At 44.0% G+C, this 27,869-nt stretch overlaps 2 protein-coding genes across 4 annotated transcripts in view; one reads left to right on the top strand and one right to left on the bottom strand.

Annotated features, from left to right (window-relative positions):
- Positions 1-19,408, top strand: part of PPME1 (protein phosphatase methylesterase 1) — a 92,446-nt gene extending 73,038 nt beyond the window's left edge. Inside the window, exons 11-13 of one of the 3 annotated variants that reach the window (XM_060103261.1) lie at positions 2,092-2,156; positions 2,782-2,849; positions 17,779-19,408. In XM_060103261.1, the coding sequence (XP_059959244.1) occupies positions 2,092-2,156; positions 2,782-2,849; positions 17,779-17,800 (155 nt within the window). In that variant the 3' untranslated portion in view covers positions 17,801-19,408. Of the gene's footprint in view, positions 1-2,091; positions 2,157-2,781; positions 2,850-4,181; positions 5,407-17,778 lie in introns of those variants that run through there. The other 2 variants (XM_060103259.1, XM_060103260.1) reach the window with 2 other exon arrangements.
- Positions 19,405-27,869, bottom strand: part of P4HA3 (prolyl 4-hydroxylase subunit alpha 3) — a 34,386-nt gene continuing 25,921 nt past the window's right edge. The window contains exons 9-13 of the mRNA XM_060103258.1: positions 26,630-26,789; positions 25,714-25,776; positions 22,029-22,097; positions 20,812-20,908; positions 19,405-20,027 (exon numbers count right to left, since the gene is read on the bottom strand). Of these exons, the coding sequence (XP_059959241.1) occupies positions 19,957-20,027; positions 20,812-20,908; positions 22,029-22,097; positions 25,714-25,776; positions 26,630-26,789 (460 nt within the window). The 3' untranslated portion in view covers positions 19,405-19,956. The remainder of the gene's footprint in view (positions 20,028-20,811; positions 20,909-22,028; positions 22,098-25,713; positions 25,777-26,629; positions 26,790-27,869) is intronic.

Raw genomic sequence — 27,869 nt, 5'->3', positions numbered from 1 at the left:
CAAACCACAGCCTTCCCAGCACTGTTTAAACCAGATGAAGTAGTTACTGAATCCTAGAAATCCAGCACTCATTGATGGTGCAACTTAGGTGAATGATTTAGGCTCTCTGAACCTAAAGTTCCTCATCTGTAAGATTGGCGGGGAGGGGCTTCCCTGGTGGCACAGTGGTTAAGAATCCACCTGCCAGTGCAGGGAACATGAGTTCGAGACCTGATCCTGGAAGATCTCACATGCCGTGGAGCAGCTAAGCCTGTGTGCTACAACTACTGAGCCTGTGCTCTAGAGCCCGCGAGCCACAACTGCTGAGCCCACATGCCACAACTACTGAAGCCCGCGCACCTAGAGCCCACGCTCCACAACAAGAGAAGCCACCGCAATGAGAAGCCCACACACCGCAATGAAGAGTAGCCTCCACTCGCAGCAACTAGAGAAAGCCCACATGCAGCAATGAAGACCCGACGCAGACAAAAATAAATAAATTAAAAAAAAAAAAAAGATTGGTGGGGATTGGAAATATGCCCACCTCATAGAATAATTGTGAGGATTACCCATGATTACATTATTCCATGTGTACTGGGTACAGCATTGTTAGTATGTGTGAGTTCTCCCTGATTCCTTATACCCACTCTTCCAAAGAGGAGTGAAAAATGCAGCCCCAGTCATCAAGGTTTGAGTTGTAAGTTTTATCAGGTTATTTGCTCAGTCGTTCATTCATCCAAGACTTACTAAGCACTTATTTAATATCTAGCCCTGGGTTGGGCCCTATTAGGGATATAGAGCAAGTAATGATATTAGCCCTGTTCTTATAGAAATGACACACTCCTGGGAAGGCAAGCACCAGTGGCATATAGATATTAGCTTACAGAACAACAGGGGCACAAGCTGCTCTGTGTTTGGATCCATTAAATGCATTAACAGTAGTACATTAGGAGATACAGGGGAGAGGGGACTAGGCTGGAGCACCCAGAGGCAGCTTACTGCAGGAAGAGGGGCATAAGCAGGACCTTACTGGAGGGAATGGTCTTAGTTCCTCTGCTGACTAATTAAGTGGCCTTGGGCAAATCACTTCACTAATCATGGCCTTGGTTTCATCATCTCAAAAAAGAATTTCAGTATTTGTCCTGCTTAATTTTATAGGGTAAATTTGAGAATCAACTTAAAAAATGGATAGATGAGTATTTTGAAAAAAAATTTTAAAGCACTGTGTAACTGGGGTAAGAATCCCAGATTGTGATAACCAGGAGGACTTCCAGAGCTTACTCCCTTATTTTGAGGCTCTGAGAGTCTGCTCTCTCTACCTATGGGAGCTCTGGGTCCCATATTCTTTAGTCTCCTTAGAGATCTTGCTTTATCAATCATTTCTGTTCATTCTTAATAACTATCACATTAGTTGTGAGCTTACAGTGTTCTACAGGACAGTGTGAGAAAGTGCCTAGGACCGTGTCTGGCACGTAGTTAAGCACTCAAATGGTAACTTATTATTGTAATAATATATTTCAAAGTCCTTAACATGGCCTACAAACCCCTTAATGGTATGGTCCCTGCTTACCTCTCCAGCCTCGTTGTTAATTCTCATGAGCACCGTGCCAAAGTTTTTCTTTTCAGGAGCAAATACCATTTCATCCTTCTTTCTTTGTGTAAGTTATTTTTTCTGTGTGGGAAGCCTTCCTGGATCCCTATTTGATTGCAAAGCCCCTCTTCCTGTGTTTTTCCAGTTCCATACTGTGTTTTTCCAGTTCCATATGCTCTGTGTTATCATAGGAACAACATGCTGCATTAAAATGTTGGTTTTTATGTTTTGCTCTCCCACTAGACTGTAGCGTATACAGGAACTGTTTCTATGTGTCTGGCCGAAAGTAAATGCATACTAAATAGGTGTAGAAAGAAAAAGTGAAGGGAAAATGATTTGTTCAAGGTTATAATTTCAAGTATTACCATCCTCCTCAAAGGCTAGGTGTAATTGGGTCCAGAGTATTGGCAGGGAGGGGATGGGGGAGTCCTGGCCTCCTGGAATGACCTGTGAGGCTGCAGAGATGGTAAGGAGAGGACCATTTTAGTGCCTGAGGTGGCTTTGGTTTGTATCTTCCCCAGGGAAGTTCCAGATGCAGGTCCTACCCCAGTGTGGCCATGCAGTCCATGAGGATGCTCCAGACAAGGTGAGTCTGGTGCTTGATGAATGTAAAGGGACAATGTGGAATAACTGTGGATCTCACAGAAGATAGAACCAGCCTCTGAGTCAGCCTGTGTCACCTGCAGCAGCTGCTGTGGGGCCTACACAGATGGGACTCCACCAGCTCCCCAGACCTCTTCCTGGCAGCTGCTTCTGGTCTTGGCTTTGTGTGTATGGGCTGAGGAGTTACTGGCACCCTGCTATTTCACCCAGGGCCCTATGGTTAAGATCTTAAGCTCTACTTCTCCATTGCCCCCGAAAGCCAGATGGTAGAAGGGATAATCGGGTAGAAACTGCTCCCTAAACCACAGTCACAGTTAGGAATTAATATGTGCTCCTCCTGTAGGAAAAAAGTTCTTTGTAACTCTAAGGGGATAAATAAGCCTTCACATCATTCCTCTTGACTTCTCTGGGCCCACCCCTGGCAAATGGTGGGGAGGAGTCTCCCAGCCCTGCCAGGACCCAGGTCCTTTTGATTTCAGGCTCCTCAGAACTGTAGGACCCATGAGTCCACCAGAGAGCCTTACCTTCCAACAGAAGCCCACCAGACCTCCAAGGATGAACCCCGTTGCTACCCTTAACATGGCCTGGAATATCTCTCCCTTTTCCAGGTAGCTGAAGCTGTTGCCACTTTCCTGATTCGGCACAGGTTTGCAGAGCCCATCGGTGGATTCCAGTGGTAAGGAAGTACAAAGGTTTAAGGAGCCCAGCAGTGCTCCAACAAAGAGATATTTGCAAGGTTATAGGTATTTCTGCCTTACCCCTGCCTGGTTTAGGTCACCTTGCCTTTCTTCTTCCTCTTCAACACAGAGCCCAGCGTGTGTGTTTCTGCAAAGCCATGGTTGGTTCTTTCCATGTGCTCTGGTTCAGTGAGTTGTTGCCTAGTTGACATCAAATGATGCCTAGTCCCCCACCCTCACTGTGATGCATACTTCTTGAGATGCCCCTTCCTGTGGAGGCTGGGATGGGAATCCGTCCTTTTCCGGGCTCTTAGAGAAGTTCTATATGCCTTCTCCTGCCCTGCTGCCAAGGAAGGTGGGGCAGGCCTTGAAGCTGTGTAGAGATCCAGAGCAGGGTTTCCAACCCCAGCACTAGTAACATTTGGGGTGGGTAATCCTTTGTGGTGCGGGCTGTTCTGTGCACTGTAGCATGTTGAACAACATCCCTGGCCTTTACGTACCAGAAGCCGGTAGCACCCCCGAACACACACAGCTGTGACAGGCAAACATGTTTCTAGATTTTACCAAGTGTCTCAAGAGAGGCAAAGTCATTCCCAGTTGAGAACCACTGGGTCTAGAGGAACAAGGATGCCCCTCATCCTAGGAAGCTCTCTGTGTGATTAGGCAGACATAGTAGGTCTCTTTGTTGAGGAGGAGGAGGAAAAGAGGCATGGTGACCCAAACCACAGGGTCCCGGCCCCACCTCAGGGAGCTCCCAGTCTTTGCTACAGGAGGCCCCCGATCCTCAGAGAGCCCACAGGCCTGATGAAGAGTCACACCTGCCAGTTGGGAAGTCTCTTATCTGATTTTGATCATGGTCTAGGGGAACTTGTTCCCCACCCTCAGGAAGTTTGAAGAAGAAAAAATGTTGAAGAAAAAGAAAGGGTTTCTGCATTAGGGAGTTCTAAATGCCAGGGCCTAGGAGGTGTGGATGACAGAGCAGGGTAGGCATTGGAAATGAGGACAGGAGCCTGGTACAGTGAGCCACACACGTGATTCCCTTATGCCAAACCACCCCTCAAGCAGCTGACCATTGATGGATCCCAGGAATCAAAATAAAGACTTAGTTTGGCTTAATAAGCAGTGTTTGGGGCCCCTGGCCCATTTGGAGCTGTGGTCAAATCGGCAGTACCCTGAGAGCAGACCCTGTGTCTAGCCCTGGACGGGGCTGAGAAGAGGTGGGAGAGATCTACAAAGGCCTTTGTGATCATTAGGGTTTCCTGGATGAGACAGGGTAAGCAAGGGGAAAGCTAGTGACGGTCACATTGTTTTCCACTCTCTACTCTTCACAGTGTGTTTCCTGGCTGTTAGTGACCTGCTCTCCTTCCCTCCCTCAACACTGAGCTCTGTTGTAAATACATCGCACCAGAGGCCACTGTGATGCCGCTGTCTCCTCCTCACCATCCTGCCCGACCATGTGACACCGGCTTCCTATAGACGGGCATCCCCAGATGTACAAACCCTTTCGTGTATTCCTGCCGGAAGCATTGTTTTCCAGGGCCTTTGACCAACATTGGTCTCCCCAGTTTAAGGCTCCCCAGCTCCTGTCCCTTCCCTGTTCAGGGGTAGCCCCTGCCTGTCCTCCCTGCCTTGCCTAGGGTGAAGCCTCCATCAGAACTGCCACCCTGGGCCCCTATTCCTGGCATTAGGCAATGCACCTGCATCCATATGTTTCCCCAGGCTCAGGGACCTCCATTCCTTGAGATTGTTCTTGCCATGGTCCTGCCCTACCTCATGGGATGGACCACGTGTGGGATGGTCCTTATTTTTCCCTTTTAAATAAAATACCAGTCAGGTACCTTTTTATCCCCGTCTTACTATTCTAGGCTTGGAAGACCCAGGGAGGCCAGGATCTCATCCTTAGGTACAGGGGTGGGGGGTGGATAGCATCACAAGAAACCAGCCTGAAAATCAGGCCCGGCCAGTCCAAGCACATGGCCTCCCATCTGGGGAGGGCCCACGGTCCCACTCCCACATGTCTGGGCACCTGCCCTGGGCTGAGGCCAGGCTGCTCCAGGGGTCTCTTGAGCTCTCACCTGCCACAGGGCATCCCAGGTTGAATACAGCCCACGCACAAAGCCACAGGCTAAGGCCCGTGGAGTTGTTTTTAAGAATCAAATTGAACCATTTTCATAATTGGTCCCTGGAGGTGTGCAGAGTGCCCGCTTGCCTTTTCTAGACCCACAGCTTATCTTAGCCATTTGTGGTTTCCATGTTACTCTTCATAGAAACAGTACAGCCCAGCATCCTCAATATTTGCCCTCTTCCAGCTGCCTCATCACAGCACTTCAGCCTCCCCCTGCTGCCCAGGCACGCCGTTCCCAAGGGCAGGGAGGGGCAGTCTCCTGCAGCCCATCTTTTCTGTGACTGTCTTAGGTGATGCGTAGCCCCCTCCACCTTTGGACCCAACAACTTCCTATCCCTGTCCTGCTGCAGGGTCTGAAGTCTGGGACCTACTTTGTTTCTTTGTTATTTATGATCTTGTTTAAAGAAAATAAATCTCCTAACCTTTATCTATCTGGTCTTTATGGAGTTGTCCTTATTTCTGTTGATCTGGGGGCAGGGAACATTTCACTGGATTTAGTCACCATAGAGCACCAGAAAAACCTCTTTCCTATAGCCTATCAACATCTTATGCTCTGCCTGCTCCCCAGATCCATAATGCCCAGTGGAATGGACAGAACCAGCTTCCACTGCAGCCCAGGAGACCATATTCCAGTCCCATCTCTTCCAGTTATTTGCTGTGTTGACTTTGGCCCAGAACAGGACAGTCTGTACACCGTCCACATGACCTCAGGCACTCAGGGCTTCAAATATGCCAACACCCAAACTTTGTCTACAACCTAGATATCTCCTGAACTCCGGATACTTCTAGAGTTACTAGATACCTACTCTAGGTCCATCTACTTCTCCATATCTCCCAGATGTCCAAAAGCCACTCATTGACCATTCCTAAAACCGAACTCACCTTCCCCCTAAAACTTGTTCTTCCACCCACGTTTCCTAGCTCAGTAGTGATAGATATCACCATCTCTCCACTTGTCCAGGCAGCCAAAGTGCCCTACATGGCACCCTCTCTTACATCCATATTCAGTCTACCACCAAACCCTGTCCATTCTTTGTTCTATGATGTCTCCTTGCCTTGCCTCAGCCCCTCCCCTGGTTATCCTTTACATACTGTTGGAGTCCTCTTCCTAGTAGGCTTTGGAGCCAGGCTGCCTAAATTAGAACCTAAGGCCCATCCCTTACTGGCTGTATGAGATAGCTACGTACTCTCTCTGTGCTACAGTTTCCTCATCGGAAAAATGGAGATCAATAGTATTTACGCCACAGAGTCTTGAGGACTATGCAAGTTAATATAGGTTAAGTGGCTCTCTCAGTAACTGATACAGGGTAGGCACTTAATAAATAGTTCCTGTCATGTCAATCCCATATTATATTTAAGACCTTCTTTACTCAGAGTAGTTTGTGGGCCAGTAGCATCAGTATCATCTGGAAGCTTGTTAAAGATTTTGTCGCTACTGCAGACCTATTGAGTCGGTACTGATCTGCATTCCAACAGGCACATTAATACTGAGAAGTTCTGGTTTAGATGTTCACTAAATATTTCTGAGTAAAGCATGAACTCCCTAGCAGAGAAGAAAAGTGCCTTGTGTGTGATCTGCATCCTCCCACCAAGCCCTTTGTGGGTGGGGTGGGGAAAGGAGCAGGCCAAGGTCTCTTTGCTGGGCTGTGTGCACTCTGTCTACAGGGGGGCAGCATAGTCAAACACACGGTTTTCAGGGACACACATCAGACAATTTTGTTCACCAGGCAAGTCATAATAGTCATCAAAGTTGATCATCAGCTAATTCACTTTACCCATATCTATTTAATCCTCACGGCAACCCTATGAGGTAAGTGATGTTATGTTCCTTTTACAGGTAGGCATTAGGTCCAAATTTGTATAGCTCAGAAGTGGTGGTGTCAGAATTCAAACCTAGGTTGTTTCCTCTTCACGCTGCCTCTTGGACAATATAGGGGACCCTGGTCAGAGTTCTTTTTGGTGCAGATACCTGGCAAGAGGATGATGACCAGCCTTGATGGATGGAGACTGAGAATGAATGAAATGTTCATTGAGCTTTGTGTTAGATACTGTTCTAGTTACTTACATCTTTATCCTTTGTATCCTTGTGAAGTATGGGCATTATCCCCAGTTTATTTATTATTATTGTTTTTTTAAAGTTCACATAAATTATATTTTTAAGTTGAAGTATAGTTGATTTACAGCATTGTTAGTTTCAGGTGTACAGTAAAGTGATTTGGTTATACACACATGTATATGTATTCTTTTTCAGATTCTTTTCCATTATAGGTTATTACAAGATATTGAATATAGTTCCCTGTGCTATGCAGTAAGTCCTTGTTGTTTTCTATTTTACGTATAGTAGTGTGTATCTGTTAATCCCAAACTCCTAATTTATCCCTCCCCACCCCCACCTTTCCCCTTTGGTAACCATAAATTTGTTTTCTATATCTGTGAGTCTATTTCTGTCTTGTAAATAAGTTCATTTGTATCATTTTCTTTTTTAGATTATACATATAAGTGATATCATATGATATTTGTCTTTGTCTGTCTGACTTAATGTGATAATATCTAGGTCCATCCATGTTGCTGCAAATGGCATTACTTCATTCATTTTTTATGGCTAAGTAATATTCCATTGTATACACACACACACACACACACACACACACACATACATATATATATACCACATCTTTATACATTTATCTGCTGATGGACATTTAGGTTGCTTCCATATCTTGGCTATTGTAAATAGTGCTGCAGTGAACATTGGGGTGCATATATCTTTTCGAATTAGAGTTTTTGTCTTTTCCAGATACATGCCCAGGAGTGGGATCGCTGGATCATATGGTAACTCCATTTTTAGTTTTTTAAGGAACCTCCATACTGTCTTCCATAGTGGCTGTACCAGTTTACATTCCTGCCAACAGTGTAGGGGGGTTCCTTTTTCCCCACACCCTCTCCAGCATTTATTATTTGTAGACTTTTTGATGATGGCCATTCCGACCGGTGTGAGGTGATACCTCACTGTAGTTTTGATTTGTATTTCTCGAATAGTTAGTGACCTTGAGCATCTTTCCATGTGCCTGTTGGCCATCTGTATGTCTTTGGAGAAATGCCTATTTAGATTTTCTGTCCATTTTTGGATTGGGTTGTTTGGTTTTTTGATATTGAGCTCTATGAGCTGTTTGTATATTTTGAAAATTAATCCCTTGTCGGTTGCATTGTTTGCAAATATTTTCCCTATTCCATAGGTTGTCTTTTCGTTTCGTTTATGGTTTCCTTTGTTGTGCAAAAGCTTTTAAGTTTAATTAGGTCCCATTTGTTTATTTTATTTTTAATAAATTTATTTACTTATATATTTTTGGCTGCATTGGGTCTTTGTTGCTGTGCGTGGGCTTTCTGTAGTTGCCGTGAGCGGGGGCTACTCTTTGTTGAGGTGTGTGTGCTTCTCACTGCAGTGGCTTCTCTTGTTGCAGAGCACGGGCTCTCTGTGCACGGGCTTCAGTAGTTGTGGCATGCGGGCTCAGTAGTTGTGGCTCACAGGCTGTAGAGCGCAGGCTCAGTAGTCGTGGCGCATGGGCTTAGTTGCTCCGCGGCATGTGGGATCTTCCTGGACCAGGGATCGAACCCATGTCCCCTGCATTGGCAGGCGGATTCTTAACCACTGTGCCGCCAGGGAAGCCCCATTTGTTTATTTTTGCTTCTATTTCCATTACTGTAGGAGACGGATCCAAAAAAATATTGCTGTAATTTATGTCAAAGAGTGTCCTGTGTTTTCCTACAGGAGTTTTATAGTATCTGGTCTTACATTTAGGTCTTTAATCCATTTTGAGTTTATCTTATTAGGTCTTTACTCCATTTTGAGGTGTTAGAGAATGTTCTAATTTCAGTCTTTTACATGTAGGTGTCCAGTATTTCCCCAATTTAAAGGCAAGGAAATTTTTTTAACATCTTTATTGGAGTATAATTGCTTTACAATGGTGTGTTAGTTTCTGCTTTGTAACAAAGTGAATCAGCTATACATATACATATATCCCCATATCTCCTCCCTCTAAGGCAAGGAAATTGAATTTCAGAGATGTGAAATGACTTGCTTACAGACATGGCTAGGAGATGGCAGCATCTTTGGTCCACTATACCCCAGCAGAGAAGGGGCCATTCATATGTTCACATAACGTATCTTTAAGGAGCACCTGCTATGTTCCGTATGTCACAACATCCTTGTGAAGCCTACAGATCAGCACTCCATACTCAGGAAGAAAATAAAGGAGACCCTCGGACCCTTTGAATGAAGGAGTTCTACAGAGCCAGAAGGAACATATTTCGGTCAAACCAGAGGCCGTTCTGTCAGACACACACTCTAAGGAATGTCCAAGGAGAAATGCCCGAAAGGAGAAGGTAGGCAAATGGGTAGACACAGATCTAATGTTGAGGGCAGAGAATCTTGAGATTGAGAAGACTCAAAGGCGTGAGGAGAGTTGGACATGACTTGTTGGTGTTATCCTCTTCTAAACCTGCAGTTATGAACATTTATTTGCTGATTAAGCAAACCTGAGCAGTTATTCTGTGCCAAGCCTCCAGTGGACTCTGGAGACAGAGATAAATAAATAATGAGACACTTCAAATGAGCTCATAGTCTAGAGAGACCATTATAGAAACACTGCCCACATTGTATAAAGGGAAAGGGACAGGTAAACCTCTTTGGAAACAGGTCAGGGATAGTTTCACAAAGCAGGTAGCATCTGAGTTGAGCTTTGAAGCATCATCACAAAATGGAGGTGGAGAAAGAAGGGAAATACTTTGCAGGAAGAGGGGGCAGCATACACAAGCCCAGGAGACTTGAAAGTCAGTCTGATACAGCTGGTAGATTAGTACGATTAGTATGGCTGGAGTAAAAGCTGTAACAGGAGAGGCTGCAGGAGGCAGGTTATAAAGGCCTTGAGTGGCAAGATGGGGAGTTGCCAGAGGTTAAGGAAAGTCACTCTGGTATCCATGTAGGTGGATTGGCAGGCACCAGACTAGAGGCAGGGAGAGCAGTAAAGAGGCAGTGGTAGTCTAGGTAAAAGGCAAAGGTATACTTAACTAGACAGTGGCTGCAGGGTGAGAGAAGGAGAAAGGCTCAATGTTTTAGAGATGGAATGAACAAGACAAACTGATTTGGACAGTGAGGTGCCAAGGACCCTTAAGCTGGATTCAAGGGCCTGCCATCAGAACTGGGGGTGGGGAGTTAAAAGGTCACAACTTTTAACAAGGGGAAAGCAAGAAGAGAATCTACAACAGGAGCAGAGAAAGCAAACAGCGATCATACTCTTTCCTGCAGGGACAGTGTTTTGTTTGTAATCTTCCAGCCAACTCTTCTCCTGCTCCAGCTGGCTGCCCCATAGGCGGCCAGAGTCAACACATTCTCAGTCTGGGTTCCGGGCTCAGAAAGTTATGTAAACTCAAGAGGCTCTGATATTCCTAGAGCTGGCTTCCTCTCCCAGCAGTTTGCTAGAAACCCCAGCCTGTAGCCAGGTGAAACCTTGTAACCTGAGACTAGTCAAGTGGCTGGCCTCTTACAGGTGGATGGAGGGAACAGTTAACTGGGTAGTTAGCTGAGCAATGGGGGGAGAAAGTTTTTTCCTGATAATCAGTGATGATACCACATATCAATGGCTAATCGAATGTAAACTTAGAATAATTGACACAATACAGTATGTGCCATTTACAGAACACATTTACAGCCTTTTGAGACCTCACAACTCTGTGGAGTGGGTAAGGCAGAGAGATTAGCAGTGCCACCCTACAGATGAGGAAATGAGAGCTCTGATAAGGAAAGTGATTTGCCCAAGGTCACACAACAGCTCCCCCTTTCTCCCTGCCCCCAGCCCCTGGGAACCTCTATTTTACTTTCTGTCTCTCTGAGTTTGTCTGTTCCAGGTACCTCATATAGGTGGAATCATACAATAATTGTTTTTCTGTGTCTGTTTTATTTTACTTAGCATAATGTTTTCAAGATCCATCTGTGTTAAATCATGTATCAAAATTTCATTCCTCTTTGTGGCTGAATAGTATTCCATCTCATGTACATGCCACATTTTGTTTATCCATTCATCTGTTGTTATACGTACTTGGGTTGTTTCCACCGTTTGGCTATTGTGAATAATGCTGCTGTGAGCATGGGTGTATAAATATTTATTTTGAAGTCCCTGCTCTCAGTTCTTTTGGATATATACCTAGGAGAGGTATTACTGGGTTCTGTGGTAGTTCCATGTTTAACTTTTTGAGGAACTGACAAACCATTTTCCACAGCAGCTGCAACATCAGCAATGCATGAGGGTTCCAATTTCTCCACATCCTCTCTAACACTTAGTATTTTTCCTTAAAAAAAAAAAAAATTATAGCCATACTAGTAAGTATGAAGTGGTACTTCATTGTGCTTCTGTAGTTTTTGTATTCCAAGACAGCTACATGCGGGAGAGAGTGAGTGAGGTGACCCCGGGCAGAGCCCCCATAGAGGGCTCTGGAATTACGAATGTGGACTGATGCTGGCTGGCCCAGGCACTGGAGGCTGGCCCTGCCTGTCCCCAGGCCCACAACCCCAAGAGCCAGAGGGACTCAGGGAGCTGATAGAGAGGATGGCTTTTTCTGGCCTCAAGCACCAGAGGACTAACAGGCTCAGTGGCAACCAGAGAAAGAACTGATTGAGCAGAGGCAGCAGGATAGATCGCCTTGCTCCTCCAGGATGAGCCCACTGACAGTTCCTATTTCCTTTTTTGTTGCAAGAGGGTTAAAAATAGAAATTCCAGAACTCTAGAACCTGGAGAGCATTGTGGGAATTTCTAGGCTGATGGCATCCCCTAGGGAACAGTGTGTAATTTTTAAAAGAATATTTAATATAATTTTTGATATGGTAAGGGGGAAAAAATCTGTTTTCTGAAACAGATTAAAGAACACAAAGTTAGAGAAAATCTCTCCTGAATGATGTGTCTGAATTTTCAAGACTAAAGAAATTTTTAGATTTATCAGAAGGGTATGGATAGCTCCCACATCTCCATAACACACACACACACACACACACACACACACACACACACACACACACACACACACACACACACACACACACACACACACACACACACACACACACACACACACACACACACACACACACACACACACGAACCTCCTTATCGTTCAAGGCCTAAATCAAGTGTCACATGAGCCCATCACACCAGAGATGTAGTGATATCCCTTCCGGACATGTAACATGTTGCGTGTCCCCTTTCCACTAGTATTGTCATTGTGTGGGTTTTCTTCTCTGGGAGCTCTTCAAGGATAGACAGAGTCATCGTCTCCAGCCCCAGCAAAGGGCCAGGCACAGAGGCAACATCATTAAAGCTTAGTTGAATGAATGAGTGACAGCCACACATGAAATCTGTGCCCATGAAAACACCATCAAGGGTTGGTTGATTCCATCATCTGCCCGCTGTGCTCCTGTTCCAAGAAGCGGACAGGCATGGGTCTCTGAGCCCAGAAATCTGCCTTCTAGTCTTGGCTCTGCCACTGACACACTGTTTAACTATGGACAAGTCACTTCACCTTTCTGGGCCAGGGAAAGTAACTGCCACCCTCTGGTCCCATAAGATGATAAGCAGTTGGACAGGAGGCATGATGGTCATTTTAGTTATGCCCCATCTCAAAATGTGGTGAGAGAGACAGTAGTTATCTATGGGGAGCCATCTGATCCCTGCCCTTAAATCCTTAACCAAAAAGACACCTCATTCCTTTGAAATTATATTTGATTTCACCATGGGCTACCCATTTAAAATGCAGATATGCCCCTGGCAGGGATAGCAGGACCCTGTCACTCAGACCTTAGGGGGAGCAGGCCTATCAAGCATTTGATGGGAAGGGTCACGTGATGAAGAAAGGGAATAAAAGAGGATGGGGCAGAGGGGAAGAAGAGGAAGAGGCAGGCTCTACTTCCTAAGGGGGAGAAAGTTGTGGGGATCCCAACGTGAGGAAGGAGAGGTTAGAATCAGCTGATAGCGGGAGAACTCCCAGCTCCAAATCCGGCTCTGCTTCTAGCAGAGGTCTTTTCTTTGAGCCTGCTTTCCTCTCTTGCCAAAAGGGATGATAATTGTTGTGAATAAGATAAGGGAGATAAAATAGCCGGCACAGAGTAGGTATAAATGTTTGTCTCCTCCCCCAGCCCTTAGCTGATTTCCTCATTTTTCTGAGTATACAGCAGTCTGCAGGCAAATGTCCCTCTGTCCCCACCTCACCCCCTCTCCTTTGGCATCTCCCAGCTTGAGCAACCAAGGCCCCCGAACAGGGGACTCTTTGAGTGGTTCCATGAAAGGGCAGTTTGTGCTGGCTCCTCCTGGCATTGCTGGATAAGGGCCCCCCAGAATCAACACCCTCTCACTTCCTCCTTCCAGACAGCTCTCCCTGCCCCCTTGTGCGTGAATGGGGCACAGGTGAGGTGGCAGCTGCTCCCCGCCCTCTTCAGGCACATTCTCACTCTTTCTGTGTTCCTGGGGTCCCAATGTGGAAGCCCTCTCATCCCACTCCAGCCATAGGGTTCTCCCCTTTCTCCCAACTCCTGTGATCCTTACGGTGAGCAGCCCACAGCTTTCTATTTGATTATATATAATTCTTTATTCTTATATTTGGGCATGTGCTAATTTTGCTTTAAGGGCAGTGAGCAGACCTCCTCATTTTATTGGAATCTCATGGGGCACCAAGCATGGGGCTGGTCCCACAATAGGTGTTCTCTTTACATCTGTGGAATTGAGGTGATTTGTTCGTGTATTCAGTACCTACATCTGACAGGGTTCTTAGCCATTAGGCATTAGAGGCACAAAGGAAAGATCTTTTCAATGCCTAGGAAAAGGCTGGAGACTCCTTTCAAAAACTGTTGGCTCCAAAAGACATTAATTGCTAATGGGAGCAAAGCAACCACAGCAAAATAACATGTAATTCAGACAACAGAGGGCTAGTTAAGATCTTTGGAGACAGACATTCTTTTTGATGGCTGAGTAATATTATATTATATATATATACCACATCTTCTTTATCCATTCATCTGCTGATGGACATTTAGGTTGCTTCCATGTCTTGGCTATTGTAAATAGTACTGCAGTGAATGTTGGGGTGCATATATCTTTTCAAATTAGAGTTTTCTCTGGATATATGCCCAGGAGTAGGATCACTGGATCATATGGTAACTCTATTTTTAGTTTTTTAAGGAACCTCCATAGTGGCTGCACCAATTTACATTCCTACCAACAGTGTAGGAGGGTTCCTTTTTCCCCACACCCTCTCCAGCATTTATTATTTGTAGACTTTTTTATGATGGCCGTTCTGACTGGTGTGAGGTGATACCTCATTGTACTTTCGATTTGCATTTTTCTAATAGTTAGCCATGTTGAGCATCTTTTCACGTGCCTATTGGCCATCTGTATGTCTTCTTTGGTGAAACGTCTATTTAGATCTTCTGCCCATTTTTTGATTGGGTTGATTGGGTTTTTTGATACTAAGCTGTATGAGCTATTTGTATATTTTGGAAATTAATCCTTTGTCAGTCTCATCATTTGCAAATATTTTCTCCCATTCCATAGATTGTCTTTTTGTTTTGTGTATGGTTTCCTTTGCTGTGCAAAAGCTTGTAAGTTTGATTATGTCCCATTTGTTTATTTTTGTTTTTATTTCTATTGCCTTGGGAAACTGACCTAAGAAAACATTGGTATGATTTATGTCAGAGAATTTTTTGCCTATGATCTCTTCTAGGAGTTTTATGGTGTCATATCTTATGTTAAATCTTTAAGCCATTTTGAGTTTATTTTTGTATATGGTGTTAGGGACTGTTCTAATTTCATTCTTTTACATGTAGCTGTCCAATTTTCCCAGCACCACTTATTGAAGAGACTATCTTTTCTCCATTGTATATTCTTGCCTCCTTTGTTGTAGATTGACCATAAGTGAGTGGGTTTATTTCTGGGCTTTCTATGCTTTTCCATTGATCTATACGTCTGTTTTTGTGCCAGTACCATACTGTTTTGATTACTGTAGCTTTGTAGTATAGTCTGAAGTCAGGGAGCCTGATTCCTCGAGCTCCATTTTTCTTTCTCAATATTGCTTTGGTTATTCAGAGACTTTTGTGTTTCCATACAAATTAAAAATTTTTTGCTCTAATTCTCTGAAAAATGCCATTGGTAATTTGATAGGGATTGTGTTGAATCTGTAGATTGCCTTGGGTAGTAGTGTCATTTTAACGATATTGATTTTTCCAATCCAAGAACATGGTATATCTTTCCATCTGATTGTGTCGTCTTCAGTTTCTTTCATCAGCATTTTACAGTTTTCAGAGTACAGGTCTTTTGCCTCCTTACGTAGGTTTATTCCTAGGTATTTTATTCTTTCTGATGTGATGGTAAATAGGATTGTTTCCTTAATTTCTCTTTCTGATATTTCGTTGTTAGTGTATGGAAATGCAACAGATTTCTGTGTGTTAATTTTCTGCAACTTTACCAGATTCACTGATGAGCTCTAGTAGTTTTCTGGTAGTGTCTTTAGGATTTTCTGTGTATAGTATCATGTCATCTGCAAACAGTGACAGTTTTACTTCTTCTTTTCCAATTTGGATTCCTTTTATTTATTCTTCTCTGATGGCTGTGGCTAGGACTTCCAAAACTATGTTAAATAAAAGTGGTGAGAATGGACATCCTTGTCTTGTTTCTGATCTTAGAGGAAATGCTTTCAGCTTTTCACCATTGAGTATGATGTTAGCTGTGGGTTTGTCATATATGGCCTTTATTATGTTGAGGTGTGTTCTTTCTGTGCCCACTTTCTGGAGAGTTTTTACCATAAATGGATGTTGAATTTTATCAAAAGCTCTTTCTGCAGCTATTGAGATGATCATATAGTTTTTATTCTTCAATTTGTTAATGTGGTGTATCACACTGATTGATTTGCGGATATTGGAAAATCCTTGCATCCTGGGATAAAGCCCACTTGATCGTGGTGTGTGATCCTTTTAATGTATTGTTGGAGTTGGTTTGCTAGCATTTCATTGAGGATTTTTGCATCAATGTTCATCAGTGATACTGGCCTGTAATTTTCCTTTTTTTGTGATATCTTTGGTTGGTTGTTTGTTTGTTTTTAGTATCTTCTTATTTATTTATTTATTTATTTATTTATTTATTTTTTTTCTTTTTGCGGTATGTGGGCCTCTCACTGTTGTGGCCTCTCCCGCTGCGGAGCACAGGCTCCGGACGCGCAGGGCCAGCGGCCATGGCTCACGGGCCCAGCCGCTCCGCGGCATATGGGATCCTCCCAGACCGGGGCACGAACCCGTATCCCCTGCATCGGCAGGCGGACTCTCAACCACTGCGCCACCAGGGAGGCCCTATTTATTTATTTTTAAGAAGATGTTGGGGGTAGGAGTTTATTAATGAATTAATTTATTTTGGCTGTGTTGGGTCTTCGTTTCTGTGCAAGGGCTTTCTCTAGTTGTGGCAAGCGGGGGCCACTCTTCATCGCGGTGCACGGGCCTCTATCGTGGCCTCCCATTACGGAGCACAGGCTCCAGACGCGCAGGCTCAGTAGTTGTGGCTCACGGGCCTAGCCGCTCCGCGGCATGCGGGATCCTCCCAGACCAGGGCTCGAACCCGTGTCCCCTGCATTGGCAGGCAGACTCTCAACCACTGCGCCACCAGGGAAGCCCCTATTTATTTATTTTTTTTTATTTTATTTATTTATTTTTTAACATCTTTATTGGAGTATAATTGTTTTACAATGGTGTGTTAGTTTCTGCTTTATAACAAAGTGAATCAGCTATACATATACATATATCCCCATATCTCCTCCCTCTTGCGTCTCCCTCCCACTCTTTGTCTGGTTTTGCTATCAGGGTGCTGGTGGCCTCATAGAATGAGTTCAGAAGTGTTCCTTCCTCTGCAACGTTTTGGAATAGTTTCAGAAGGATAGGTGTTAACTCTTCTCTAAACGTTTGGTAGAATTCACCTGTGAAGCTATCTGGTCCTGGACTTTGGTTTGTTGGGAGTTTTAAAATTACTGATTCAGTTTCAGTACTGGTACTGGTAATTGGTCTGTTCATATTTTCTGTTTCTTTCTAGGTCCACAGATGGACCTAAAGATTATCATACTAAGTGAAGTAAGCCAGACAAAGACAAATATCACATGATATTGCTTATATGTGGAATCTAAAAAAATGATAAAAGTGATGAACTTACTTACAAAATAGAAACAGACTCACAGACATAGAAAACAAGCTTACGGTTACCAAAGGGGAAAGGGGAGGAGGGATAAATTAGGAATTTGGGATTAACACATCTACACTACTATATATAAAATAGATAACCAACAAGAACCTACTGTATAGCGCAGAGAACTATACTCAATATCTTGTAATAATCTATAAGGGAAAAGAATCTGAAAAAGAATATATATATACACATATATACTGTATGTGAATCACTTCACTGTACACATGAAATTAACACCACATTGTAAATCAACTATACTTCAATTTTAAAAAATTAAAAAAAAAAAGATCTTTGGAGGCAGACCTGTATTCATTCAAATCCTGCCTCTGCCACTTTATAGCTATGTAACCTCAGGCAAGTTACACATTCTCTGCCTCAGTTTCCCTCATCTATAAAATGGAGATAATAGTACCTATTCATCATGAGGATTGAAGGAGACAAGTACACCTGAGTTCTTAGCACAGTGCCTGGCCAGTGGTAAACGGTCAGTATGTTACTAATGACAATGATAATAGTCATTAACATAAAGAATCTTCCCTGTAGTGAATCTTGTGAGAGATACTGAGTGCAACACCAGGAACCCAGGTTGGAGAAAGCTGTTAGAAAAACAGTTGAAGAAGCATGCAAGAAAGAAACAAAATTATAAACTAGCTATGTACCAAGCCACAGTCAGTCCTATTTAAAAATAGCTACCTACTAAGCGCTTTTGGGGCCTCACAGACACACCACTTTTCCTGAACTGCTCTCACCTGCCTGAAGACAGATGCTCCAAAAGGAACTCCATTGTTAGAAATCCTCTCCTCAAGAGTTTCACCAACCAAGGAAGACTGATCCTTACCACAGGAGAAGAGACTACAAGTGGACACCACACCTAGATAAACTGTCACCATCACATCTCCCACCTATGGGCTGTACTCTAAGGGCCCATTTATCATTCCTAAAAATCTAAGAGGGCTACATCCCCCCTTTCCCTATTAAGATGGTATTTCATCCCAAGTTCTAAGCCACCTCAGGAAGTTATTCATTTTCCTCTGGGTATCTCTCATGTATACATGATGTATACATGTCACTAAGCTTGTGGGTTTCCTTTTGTTAATATGTCTTTTATTACACAGGTTTCAGCTAAGAACTCAGAAGGGTAGGGGGAAAGTACTTTTTCTTCCCTACATGACAGTAATTTAGTAAGAGGGTTTCCAGAGTCCTGATGCACTCAGCAGAAATACTGGGGATGTGACCAGGTGCTCATGGAGGCTCTTCAGGAACCTGAATATCAGCACACCAGAACCTTTTCCTTGGGGCCCACAGAGCTCTGGGAGGCAGAAACCCTGACGTGCATGGTGCAGGGAGGGGGTGGAGGCAGCACAGTGTCTAAGCACCTAGTCCTTTACTTGTGTGGCTTCTTTGTGAGCAAGGCACACGCCCTCCCTCCCGTTGAGGAACCTGAGCCAAGTCGCCTGGAATGTTCTCTTTGCACAAGTCACTCATCAGTGCAGCTTTAGCTCATGCTAGTCCTTCTGCTGGGAAATGCTTCTCCTCATTAGACTCTGCCTGTAAAAAAATTCTACCTGGCCTCCAAAGTACAACTCAAAGGAGGCCTTCTTATTCATTTATCCAAAAATATTTGCTGAATGCCTACTTATTTGAAACAGACCTTTTTCTGGGGATACCAAGAGGTATAAGGAGTGCAGGCAGCCAGGCAAATAAACAAATAGTGAAATTCAGTGAGATGGGGGCTACAGTAGAGGCATTTACAAAGTATAGAGGGGTCTTAAAGCATTCACCCTGCAGGGAAGGCCACTGGCCACAATTAAATGAATAAAGTAATTTCAAGAAAAGTGTTAGGAAGAAAACAAAGTTGGCTAATGTGAACAAAAGTGGCTGGAAGTTTGGGTGTCAGAGAAGGCCTCGGAAGTGACACTGAGCCAAGAGTGGAATGGTGAGACCAGCAGCCACAGCAGCAGCAGCAGCAGCAAACACAAAAGGCCTGAAGAGCGGGATCGACGTTGGTTTTGAGGAATAGAAAGAATGTCTTGTGTCTGGAATGTAGTGAGAGGGGAGCCAAGATGAGATTACACATAAATAAAATGTTATACTCTGCCTTTTCCACTCAATATTACAATGTAAGAATGTTCTTGGTTGTGAAAAATGATTTGTAAACATGTTCAATGAGTGTATTAAAATTTTTTAATGGCTGTATTAAAAAATCATATTTTTAAAAAGTTATTTTCTGCTTAAAAAAAATCATCACATGAGGTACACTCCTGATACAGAGACACCCCCTGCTCAGCCTTCACCAGAAGTCAGTAGGCAGAAGGGCATATGGGGGTCAGGCAGCGCCTGCAGGCGTCCTCACTGCCATGTTTGGGCCCCCGTGGTCAAGGCTCAAGTAGCAAAAGCCCCAATGACCAAACTCTGGAGACTGTTGATATGTCCTGTTCCCAGCAGAGTGTCTGAGCTCCAGAAACTTCTCTCTCCAGCCTCCTTGCCCCCTCCTTTGTATTGTTCATTCTACTGTGACTCATGGCTTTAGGAGAAACTGTAAGTTCTCAGATGTTCCCTGCTAGAGACCACTTCCTTGTTTTCCATTTGCAAGGAATAGGCAATGCTGCCAAAGGCCCTCCTCCAGAAGCTTGCTCTCCTTTCTCCTCTCTTACCATAGCTTTTGGCTTCTGGCTTCTCTGGAAAGCCAAAGGACTCCTCCAGCTTCTCTCTGCCAACATTTTAGTCTTCAGGGCTTGAGCTGCAAGGTCTGCGGAATTCCTGCCCATACTCGTGTATCCACTTGTTGGCCACTGGGGGAAATGGGGAGGAAGAAGAGCAGGCTCAGTGGAGCAGACGGCAGCGATGCTCACTCACAGGGCCATTAAATTCCACACCCTTGGCAACTCACTTGCCTCACCCTGGTCCCAGCCCTACTATGGACTACAAGATGTTGCTTCAGCAGCAGTCAAGAGCAAAAAGGACAGTGGCACCTGGAAAAAGTCCCTGACAGCTCCTGCTACTACAGACTTATTTTCAAACCCGTGGGTACTGTGGTCACTTACCCTTCATGTAGCTCCTAAAAGCCCACCTCCCCCAGGGAACCATTCCAGGGTAATGAGAGAAAAGGGATGGATTCTCCTGGCAAAGTCCACCTCAGCACAAGAGTCCCTCTTCTACTTCTTTTTCTGTCTTCAGAGCTAAGTGCTCTTAGACACATATATGACATAAACACATCCCCTACTTATTTATCTCTTCCTTGTTTGACCATCTCCTCATGGGGAAGCACCTGATGGTTCTCTCCGTGGGATAGAGGACTGGGACTTGGCAACATATTATTCCTTAGCTGTGCTCAGGAATCAAGGCCCATCTGGTCAGGCCAATAAACTTTTACTGACACCTGCTCTATGACAAAAGCCTGCCCTTATGGGCTCCCAATGTACTGGTGGCAACTAATCCAGAATCTGATCACCTCAATATAATGTGGCACTGTTAAGCTTTTGGAATGAAAAGGCTATGTTATTTTCCATCCATCCCTTATTTCACTTTACCCTGAACCCCTCACCCAATTCCCATGCCCAGAAAGGCAGGCCTTACCCCACTTATCTCCTACCAGGACAGGACAGCCAGCATGAAGTGTGTCACCATCCCCTTCACCACTCCTATGCAGGTTCCACCAAAATAGTGCTGCATTCTGAAAACAAGCAGACCCCGCCCCAGGGGAGGTTAGCCCAGAATCTGAGTCCTTAGGAAGCACTTGACTGAGGACAAAGGCATGCATGTCATTAAACAAGAAAACTGTCCATGCAGATTGGGGGCAAGGCATGCATAAACTGCCACAAAATGGTATAAGCTGCCATTTACTCATTCACTCATGCATCACTTATGGAGGGCCTGCTCTGCTCTAGGCCCTGAGGATGCAGAGACAGATCATGTCCAGTTCTCTCAGGGAGTTCATAGTCTTGTGGGAGAGACAGACATAAAAACAAAAGAGGATGAGACAGTGTGACAAGTACTAGGGGAAAGGTGAGCACATAATTTAAAGGGCTTTAAATAATGCAACTAAGAAGCATTAAGGTCAGGACTCAAACCCAGGCATTTTGATTCCAAATCGTATATGTTCTTTTCCCCCCCTATCCCCAGCTTTTTTTCCTATATGCTTACTTTAACCTTGGCCAACCCCCTGAGTTTTGATAAGATACCCAGCATTTACTCACTGAATGCTTAGGATGTGCTGGGTACTGTGCTAAGTGCTATGAGGCGTGATCTCAATTATTTGTCTTCATTTCATGCCTGAAGTAAGGGCTGTCATCCCTGATTCATTGATCTGACATTTGGGGGAGATATTAATTCATTAAACAAACCTCTTACCACACTGGCCGCCCTCTATGCCTTGCTTGACGTTATACTGCAATACGCTGTTATGTTGACTTCTGGAGGCAAGGACTATGAGTTTTCCTCGGTACTCTCAGTCAGTGCCCCCAGCCCCCAGTGTTTACTAAACAAATGACTGAGGGGACCAGTTGTTGTCAAGGATCCGAAGGGGACTCTCACCTTTGAGGAGCTCTATTGTAATGGGAAGGCACACATGTAATCATCCTCTTGTAATATAAGTGTAAATAAAATAAAAAATAGAGGCACAAGTAAATGCAGGAGTCAAGAAAATTGAGGGATTATCTTTGATTCTGGGAATGAGGGGAGACCTCTTTTCGTTCCCTCTCCCAGGAATAAGCTTGCAAGCACAGGCAGCATGAATGCTAGGGTGTTAGTTCTGCACTGCTAAAACCACCTGCTGGGGTCAGACCCCCACTCACCTTGACCACAGGCACGCTAAAGTTGCCGTAGATGAAGGCTGTGGCTCCTCCAGCTTCCACCGAGCTCAGCTGCAAGGCCAGAGGAAGAGCCAGGGTTGAAATAGCCCGACTGCCCTACTCTGCCTCCCATGACGTCTGATGTCATTTCTGCATAAATTCCCTCTTGTCTGGCCCTCTTTCAACTCTGGGAGAAATACTTATGGAAATACAATCACCCAATTTAGGAATTGAGAGAGCCTACTCAGTGGCATCAGTATTTGCCTGCAGGGCCACAAGAGGGCAACATTTAGAAATGTCCCCTTTCTTTACCCTTTGAGCTAACATCCTTATTGAGAGTTGCCATAAGTAGATTCGAACTTTGAGGCACTCAGGAAGAAATACAGTTTATGTCACAACCCAAGACACAGACACATCCCTGAAGTAAGTTTCATAAAACATTCTTAACTACATCAGATGCCCTCTGTTATTTTCCATTTTATTTTATTCTATTCTAGTTCAGATTTCTTAAATGCTGACCAGATCCACTAAATGGATTTCACAGCCCACTAATGGATCATGACCAGTGGCTTACAAAACACTGTTTAGATTACAATGATTATTTTTGAAAGCTGGGCATCATAGGAACTACTGATTGCACCTTTGGTGTGTTTACCAGATCACTCAGACCCTCTCTAGGTAATCTCAGCTAAAGGTTTTCACCACTGGTATATTCTAGAATTATGGATGTGTTTACTTAACTTGAAGAGTTATTTCTGATTGTCAAAGAAATATGTAATAACCTAAACATTTTGAAAAATACTGGAAAATACTTTAAAATACTTAAAATAATATTATTCTTCATCTTACCAACTGGAAAAAGAAAAAAGCACTGTTATGGTTTAACTGTAATAGTTGACATTTATTGAGCACTGGCCATATGTTAGGCATCACACTAAGTCCTTACAAATATATTATCTCACTTATTCCTCACAACAAATATATCATCCTTACTATTCCTGTGGGTTAGGATTGTTATTATTTACATTCTACAGATGAGGAAACCAAGTCTCAGAGAGATTGAGTGGTTTACAAAAGGTCATATAACTCCTTGTTGACTGAGCCAGGCCTAGAGCTGAGCCAATGCTGTCTGACTACAAAGTCCCTGCTCATAACCATTATGCTACATACACTCTTGAACATTAGGTTATTTCCCACTGTTTACTATTATAAACAACACTGTGAACATCTTAACAAGTAAAATCATTTTTGCGTTTTAGATTGTTTTCTTAGGAAAGAGTCTGAGCATTAGTAGTATTGGGTCAAAAGTATATGCAAATATTCAATACTTTAGATACATACTGCTAAATTATTTTCTCACCAGCAGCGTGACACAGAGTGTCACCCTGGCTAACTGTCTACCAGCACATTCACAGATCCCGCCATATTTGCCTGTGTTACAGAGCAAGGGCTATGGGAGTTGGGATGTTAGCACTTGTTAGAGGAAACAACTGACGTGGCGATTCAGAACCTGGAAAAGGCAGTGGTGATTTTTAGCACATCTTGGCTCCCCCTGTAGTCCTTTGGGAAGGGCGATGAGAGCAACAATTTGCTCCTTGTGTTCAAATAACTAACAAACTGGATGATTCTGTTCAGACCCCTGCTGTCAGCCACTGTGGGTGTAAGCAAGATACAACAGAGGGAACCTGGACTTTCCTGCCTTCCTCTACCTGTGGTTTCACAGTATAGTGGGAAGGAAGGACTTATCCAACAAATTGAAAAGAGAATCGGATCTGTGTGCTAGGAAGCTCACGAGCAGGGCATGGATTGTAAGATTGGTGGAGGGGAGGGAAATCTTCCCTCTGTAAACCTTCCACTGTTTTGTACTGGGACTGATCTTATGTCCAGTCTGAGTAGAAAATCACTAACCTGATTTCAACTCAATCCTCCCAATACTTCTTACAGATTATTTTCTCCCTATATAATATTACTCTTATGTTCTCCATAAACCTTAGCTCTTATGTTCAGAAATGTTTATGATGGTCTTAACACCAACCTGAAGATGAAAGGATTGGGCATAACCTAGCACTTCCTAGGTCCCACGATCCCATTTATGGGGTCCTATGCTTGCTTTCTGGGATACATGAGAGAAACATATTGTATGAAACTTCACAGAGAGATATCCCCTTACATTATTTCATCAGATCCTCATGACAGCCCTGTGAGGAGGCGCAGAGCAAGAAAACAAGCTCAAAGAATTGATGTGATTTGTGCTGAGGCCACATGTTAAGTGGCAGAACGAGAATTAGACCAACTGACTCCAAACCCCAAACGCTTTCCATTCCACTCTGTATCAAAGGCTTAAAATCCAAACATATACACACTCTTGCATTTGTCATTTAAAACTGCTGGGCTACCCTTACCATAGTACCCTTACCATAGTAACTGGGCCTCTGTAATCAGGGAGTCAGCTACAGAAGATACTAGGGGGATAAAGAACAGATATTGGCCCCTAGATGTCCTATTCTTTGGTTGATATCAATGTGCTTCACTGCCTGTGACCTCCCATGCCAGCTTGAGTCATCAACCAGAGATGTACCAGCAGCTGATCCAAGCTGTGTCTCCTGCCCAGAGAGCTGACGTCAGCCATCCCTCTGCCTGATCAGAATGCTCAGAATGACCATGAGAGGCCAGACACCATTGGCAATGGCAGCCTTCCAGTTCTGCATAAAATTAAAACCGAGCCACATGAAGAAACATGTTGGGATTGCCAGCATTAAAACTACAGAGTGCTGGCCTCTGATAGTCCTTTCTTGGCTACACTGTGGAGACCAGTTAACAGGACTAAGGAAAGAGGGAATGCTAGGGTGTAGGTGTCTGCTATTCTAATGAGCCTGAAACCAGGCCTTCATCTTAGGGTGTTATGTAGAGGACTTACATTTGGCATGTTTATTCCTTCATTCAACAGTAATACACCTCTTAAAATTTAAGTGACAGATGCCTGAAATTATGACTTGTCCATAGAGAAGGAGGTAAACCCACATGATCTGAAGGGAAGAGGATAGGTGAGATAATGAAGACTGGGTCCGAATTCTATAGGATCAGGTCAGAAACTAGGAGAGGAGGCCAATTTTTTTTTAAGGGGGTATAATGTAGATTTTAGTGAAGAATTTATGAGGAGATAAGGAAGAAAATTTTCACCGCATATGAGAGAGCCACACTTACTGAATTTCTCTGTAGGCATCTCTGTTCTTCCCTCTTGTAATCTCAGCTGCTTCATTTCTCTCCTCTCTCCCCTCACAGCTCCACAACCTCATCTATAGGTCCATGCTTTTCAACACCAACTAGTCTATGGGACCTCAAAGACAGAGACTCTCACATCCCCTTCCTGTGTTGTTCAGGTCCCAGGATCTCTTGGCCTTCGGTGTAACCCCACTTCCCATCCTAATCACTGACAATGACAAGGTCACATTTAGGTCTACACAATGTAAGCTCTTTGAGGGCAGGAAGTGACCTGTATTGATATTTCTTTATCTCTCCTATAGTGCCTAACAAGAGTGCTGTAGGAAATTCACAAACATCCAGGAGATTTTTCTGCTGTGAAATTCAGATAAAATCAGTATCTGATATTGCTTTGAAAACCGTAAAATAAAAGAGATGTAAATAGTCATTAAGTAAGCAGCCCTGGTCCCTCCAGAGCAAGACTCACGTAGATCATAAATGTTGCGACTCGGTTCCCAGAGTTCATTCTGTACAGTGGGCTGGTTGGTGACTGAGACAAAAATAGAACATATCATTATTTTATGCAGATGGCACCAGAGTAACAGCCAGGATGCCACCATAATACAGGGAGGAGAAAAATGGAGGAGTCACAGATGGGATATAGCCTTGAGCTATACCTAGTCAGGTATGTGCCTCTCTTTGCTGGCAGGTACTCAATATACTTTTTTCCTCTTACCACTTTATTAGATACTCATATAAGTGAACTGTATACTACTAATCAAACAAAACTGCTTGTTAGTAGTGAAAGCACTATGTGAGGGGTTGATTGCACCTTCAGGTTCTTGGTGAAATAAATTAACATATAAAATATTACAGGGGCTTCCCTGGTGGCACAGTGGTTGAGAGTCCGCCTGCCGATGCAGGGGACACGGGTTCGTGCCCCGGTCCGGGAAGATCCCACATGCCGCAGAGCAGCTGGGTCCGTGAGCCATGGCCGCTGGGCCTGCGCTCCGCAACGGGAGAGGCCACAACAGTGAGAGGCCCGTGTACCGCAAAAAAAAATATATTACATAATTATTCTGTAAAAATACTAAGTCATAAGACTGGAGTTCCCAATTATTTGCCAAAGAGGCACAGTTTTTTGTCATAGAAGAGTTTGATATAATTTACATGTCATAAAATTCAATCATTGTAAGAGTGTTCTTCAGTGAGTTTTAGTAAAAAGAAGATGAGTCAGCAGCAATCAGCTTGAAACCAAGGCTTTCAATCTACCTAGAACGAGAACCTTTGTTCTAAACTTTCACACAGTATCCTCTGGGGGCCCTATAAGAGCTCTGTCTCAGAGAAATAAATAACCCCCTCGTTGCCTACCCCCCGAGATTTGTCACCCACCCCATGGTTACCGTAGCATGGTCAAAGTGAGGCGCATAGTGCCCTCCGATTCCGTAGTTCACCACCTGGAGATATTCTGCGTAGGGAGGCTGGACATCAAGGCCTGTAAGGCAGGCAATGCGATGGTCAAGGGTCACCAGCACTGGGTCAACGGTGTCCTTTAGCCAGGCACTAAAACACACCACAGGTTGCAGCATCAGTGATCTGATGCCAGAAATGACTAAATATCTGTGAATGAATGAATGAATGATGTCAACTGCCCGAAGGAAGGAAGGCAAGGAGGACAGGAAGATAGACACGAATACCTAATTACCTACTCACTCCTCCTGTTAAGTCGGCCCAGTCCATTTTGTGCTCTATCTTAACATTCACACATTCATTCAACAAACATTCTCTGAGGCCTACTGTATGCCAGACCCTGTGCTAGGTGTGTGAAGAGTGAAGGTTCACATCACCAGGCACTGGGATACGAAGAGAAGACAAAACCCTGTCTTTAAAAATGCTCTGTTTAGAGACATCTCAATGGAGGAAGCTGGGTGCAATGGAAAAAGCTCTGGATTCAGAGGAGTAAGACCAGTCCTGGATCCTCGGCTTGACCCTTGGTCAGGCCCTTAACCTTTCACCTCTCTTAAGGTTCAGTGTATTCACCTATAATATGGGGATGGTAATAATATCTACTACACAGACTTATGAAGATTGTGACAGACAATGCTTCTGAAGATGTTTTGTAAGCTGTATGTTATTGATTGCTGTAAACCACAGAAAAATCTCTGCTCTTTTGTTCTACTCCAGGACAAACCAGGATAGGTCAAAGACCAGAGAGCAAAGTTCTGTCTCTTTTCCTGAATGTCTTGTTAAGGTTCTGATAAAGTGGAGGATTTGGGATCAGAATGTGGTCCCTGGGAAGTGAGGGAGTGCTCCCCAAGCAAAGCCAGTGAGCCTCCTGGGGAGATGATGAAGGCTCTTAAGGGAAGCACCTTGGCATGTCTGGGAAGACCCCTTCTTTGGTCTATAAATGATGGATTAATTTGTTCATTCTTTTGTATGGAGTGCATGCATAGTGCTATGCTGTGGGCTCTAAGGTTTACAAAGATACCCAAGACAACGCTGTTGTGTTCTAAGAGCTCATGAGAGGAGACACACAAATATACACAAATACAACTGAGCACAAATCAAGGTAGAGTGAAAAATAAGAACCAGCCCTTAAAGTAAAGTTCTGGGGAGCACAGAGGAAGGAGATGTTAATTCTGA

Source organism: Mesoplodon densirostris, chromosome 7, assembly GCF_025265405.1.
Source record: "Mesoplodon densirostris isolate mMesDen1 chromosome 7, mMesDen1 primary haplotype, whole genome shotgun sequence".
Classification (NCBI taxonomy): Eukaryota; Metazoa; Chordata; class Mammalia; order Artiodactyla; family Ziphiidae; genus Mesoplodon; species Mesoplodon densirostris.
Note: the sequence above shows the minus strand (reverse complement) of the source record. Positions and strands in the feature narration are given on the sequence as shown.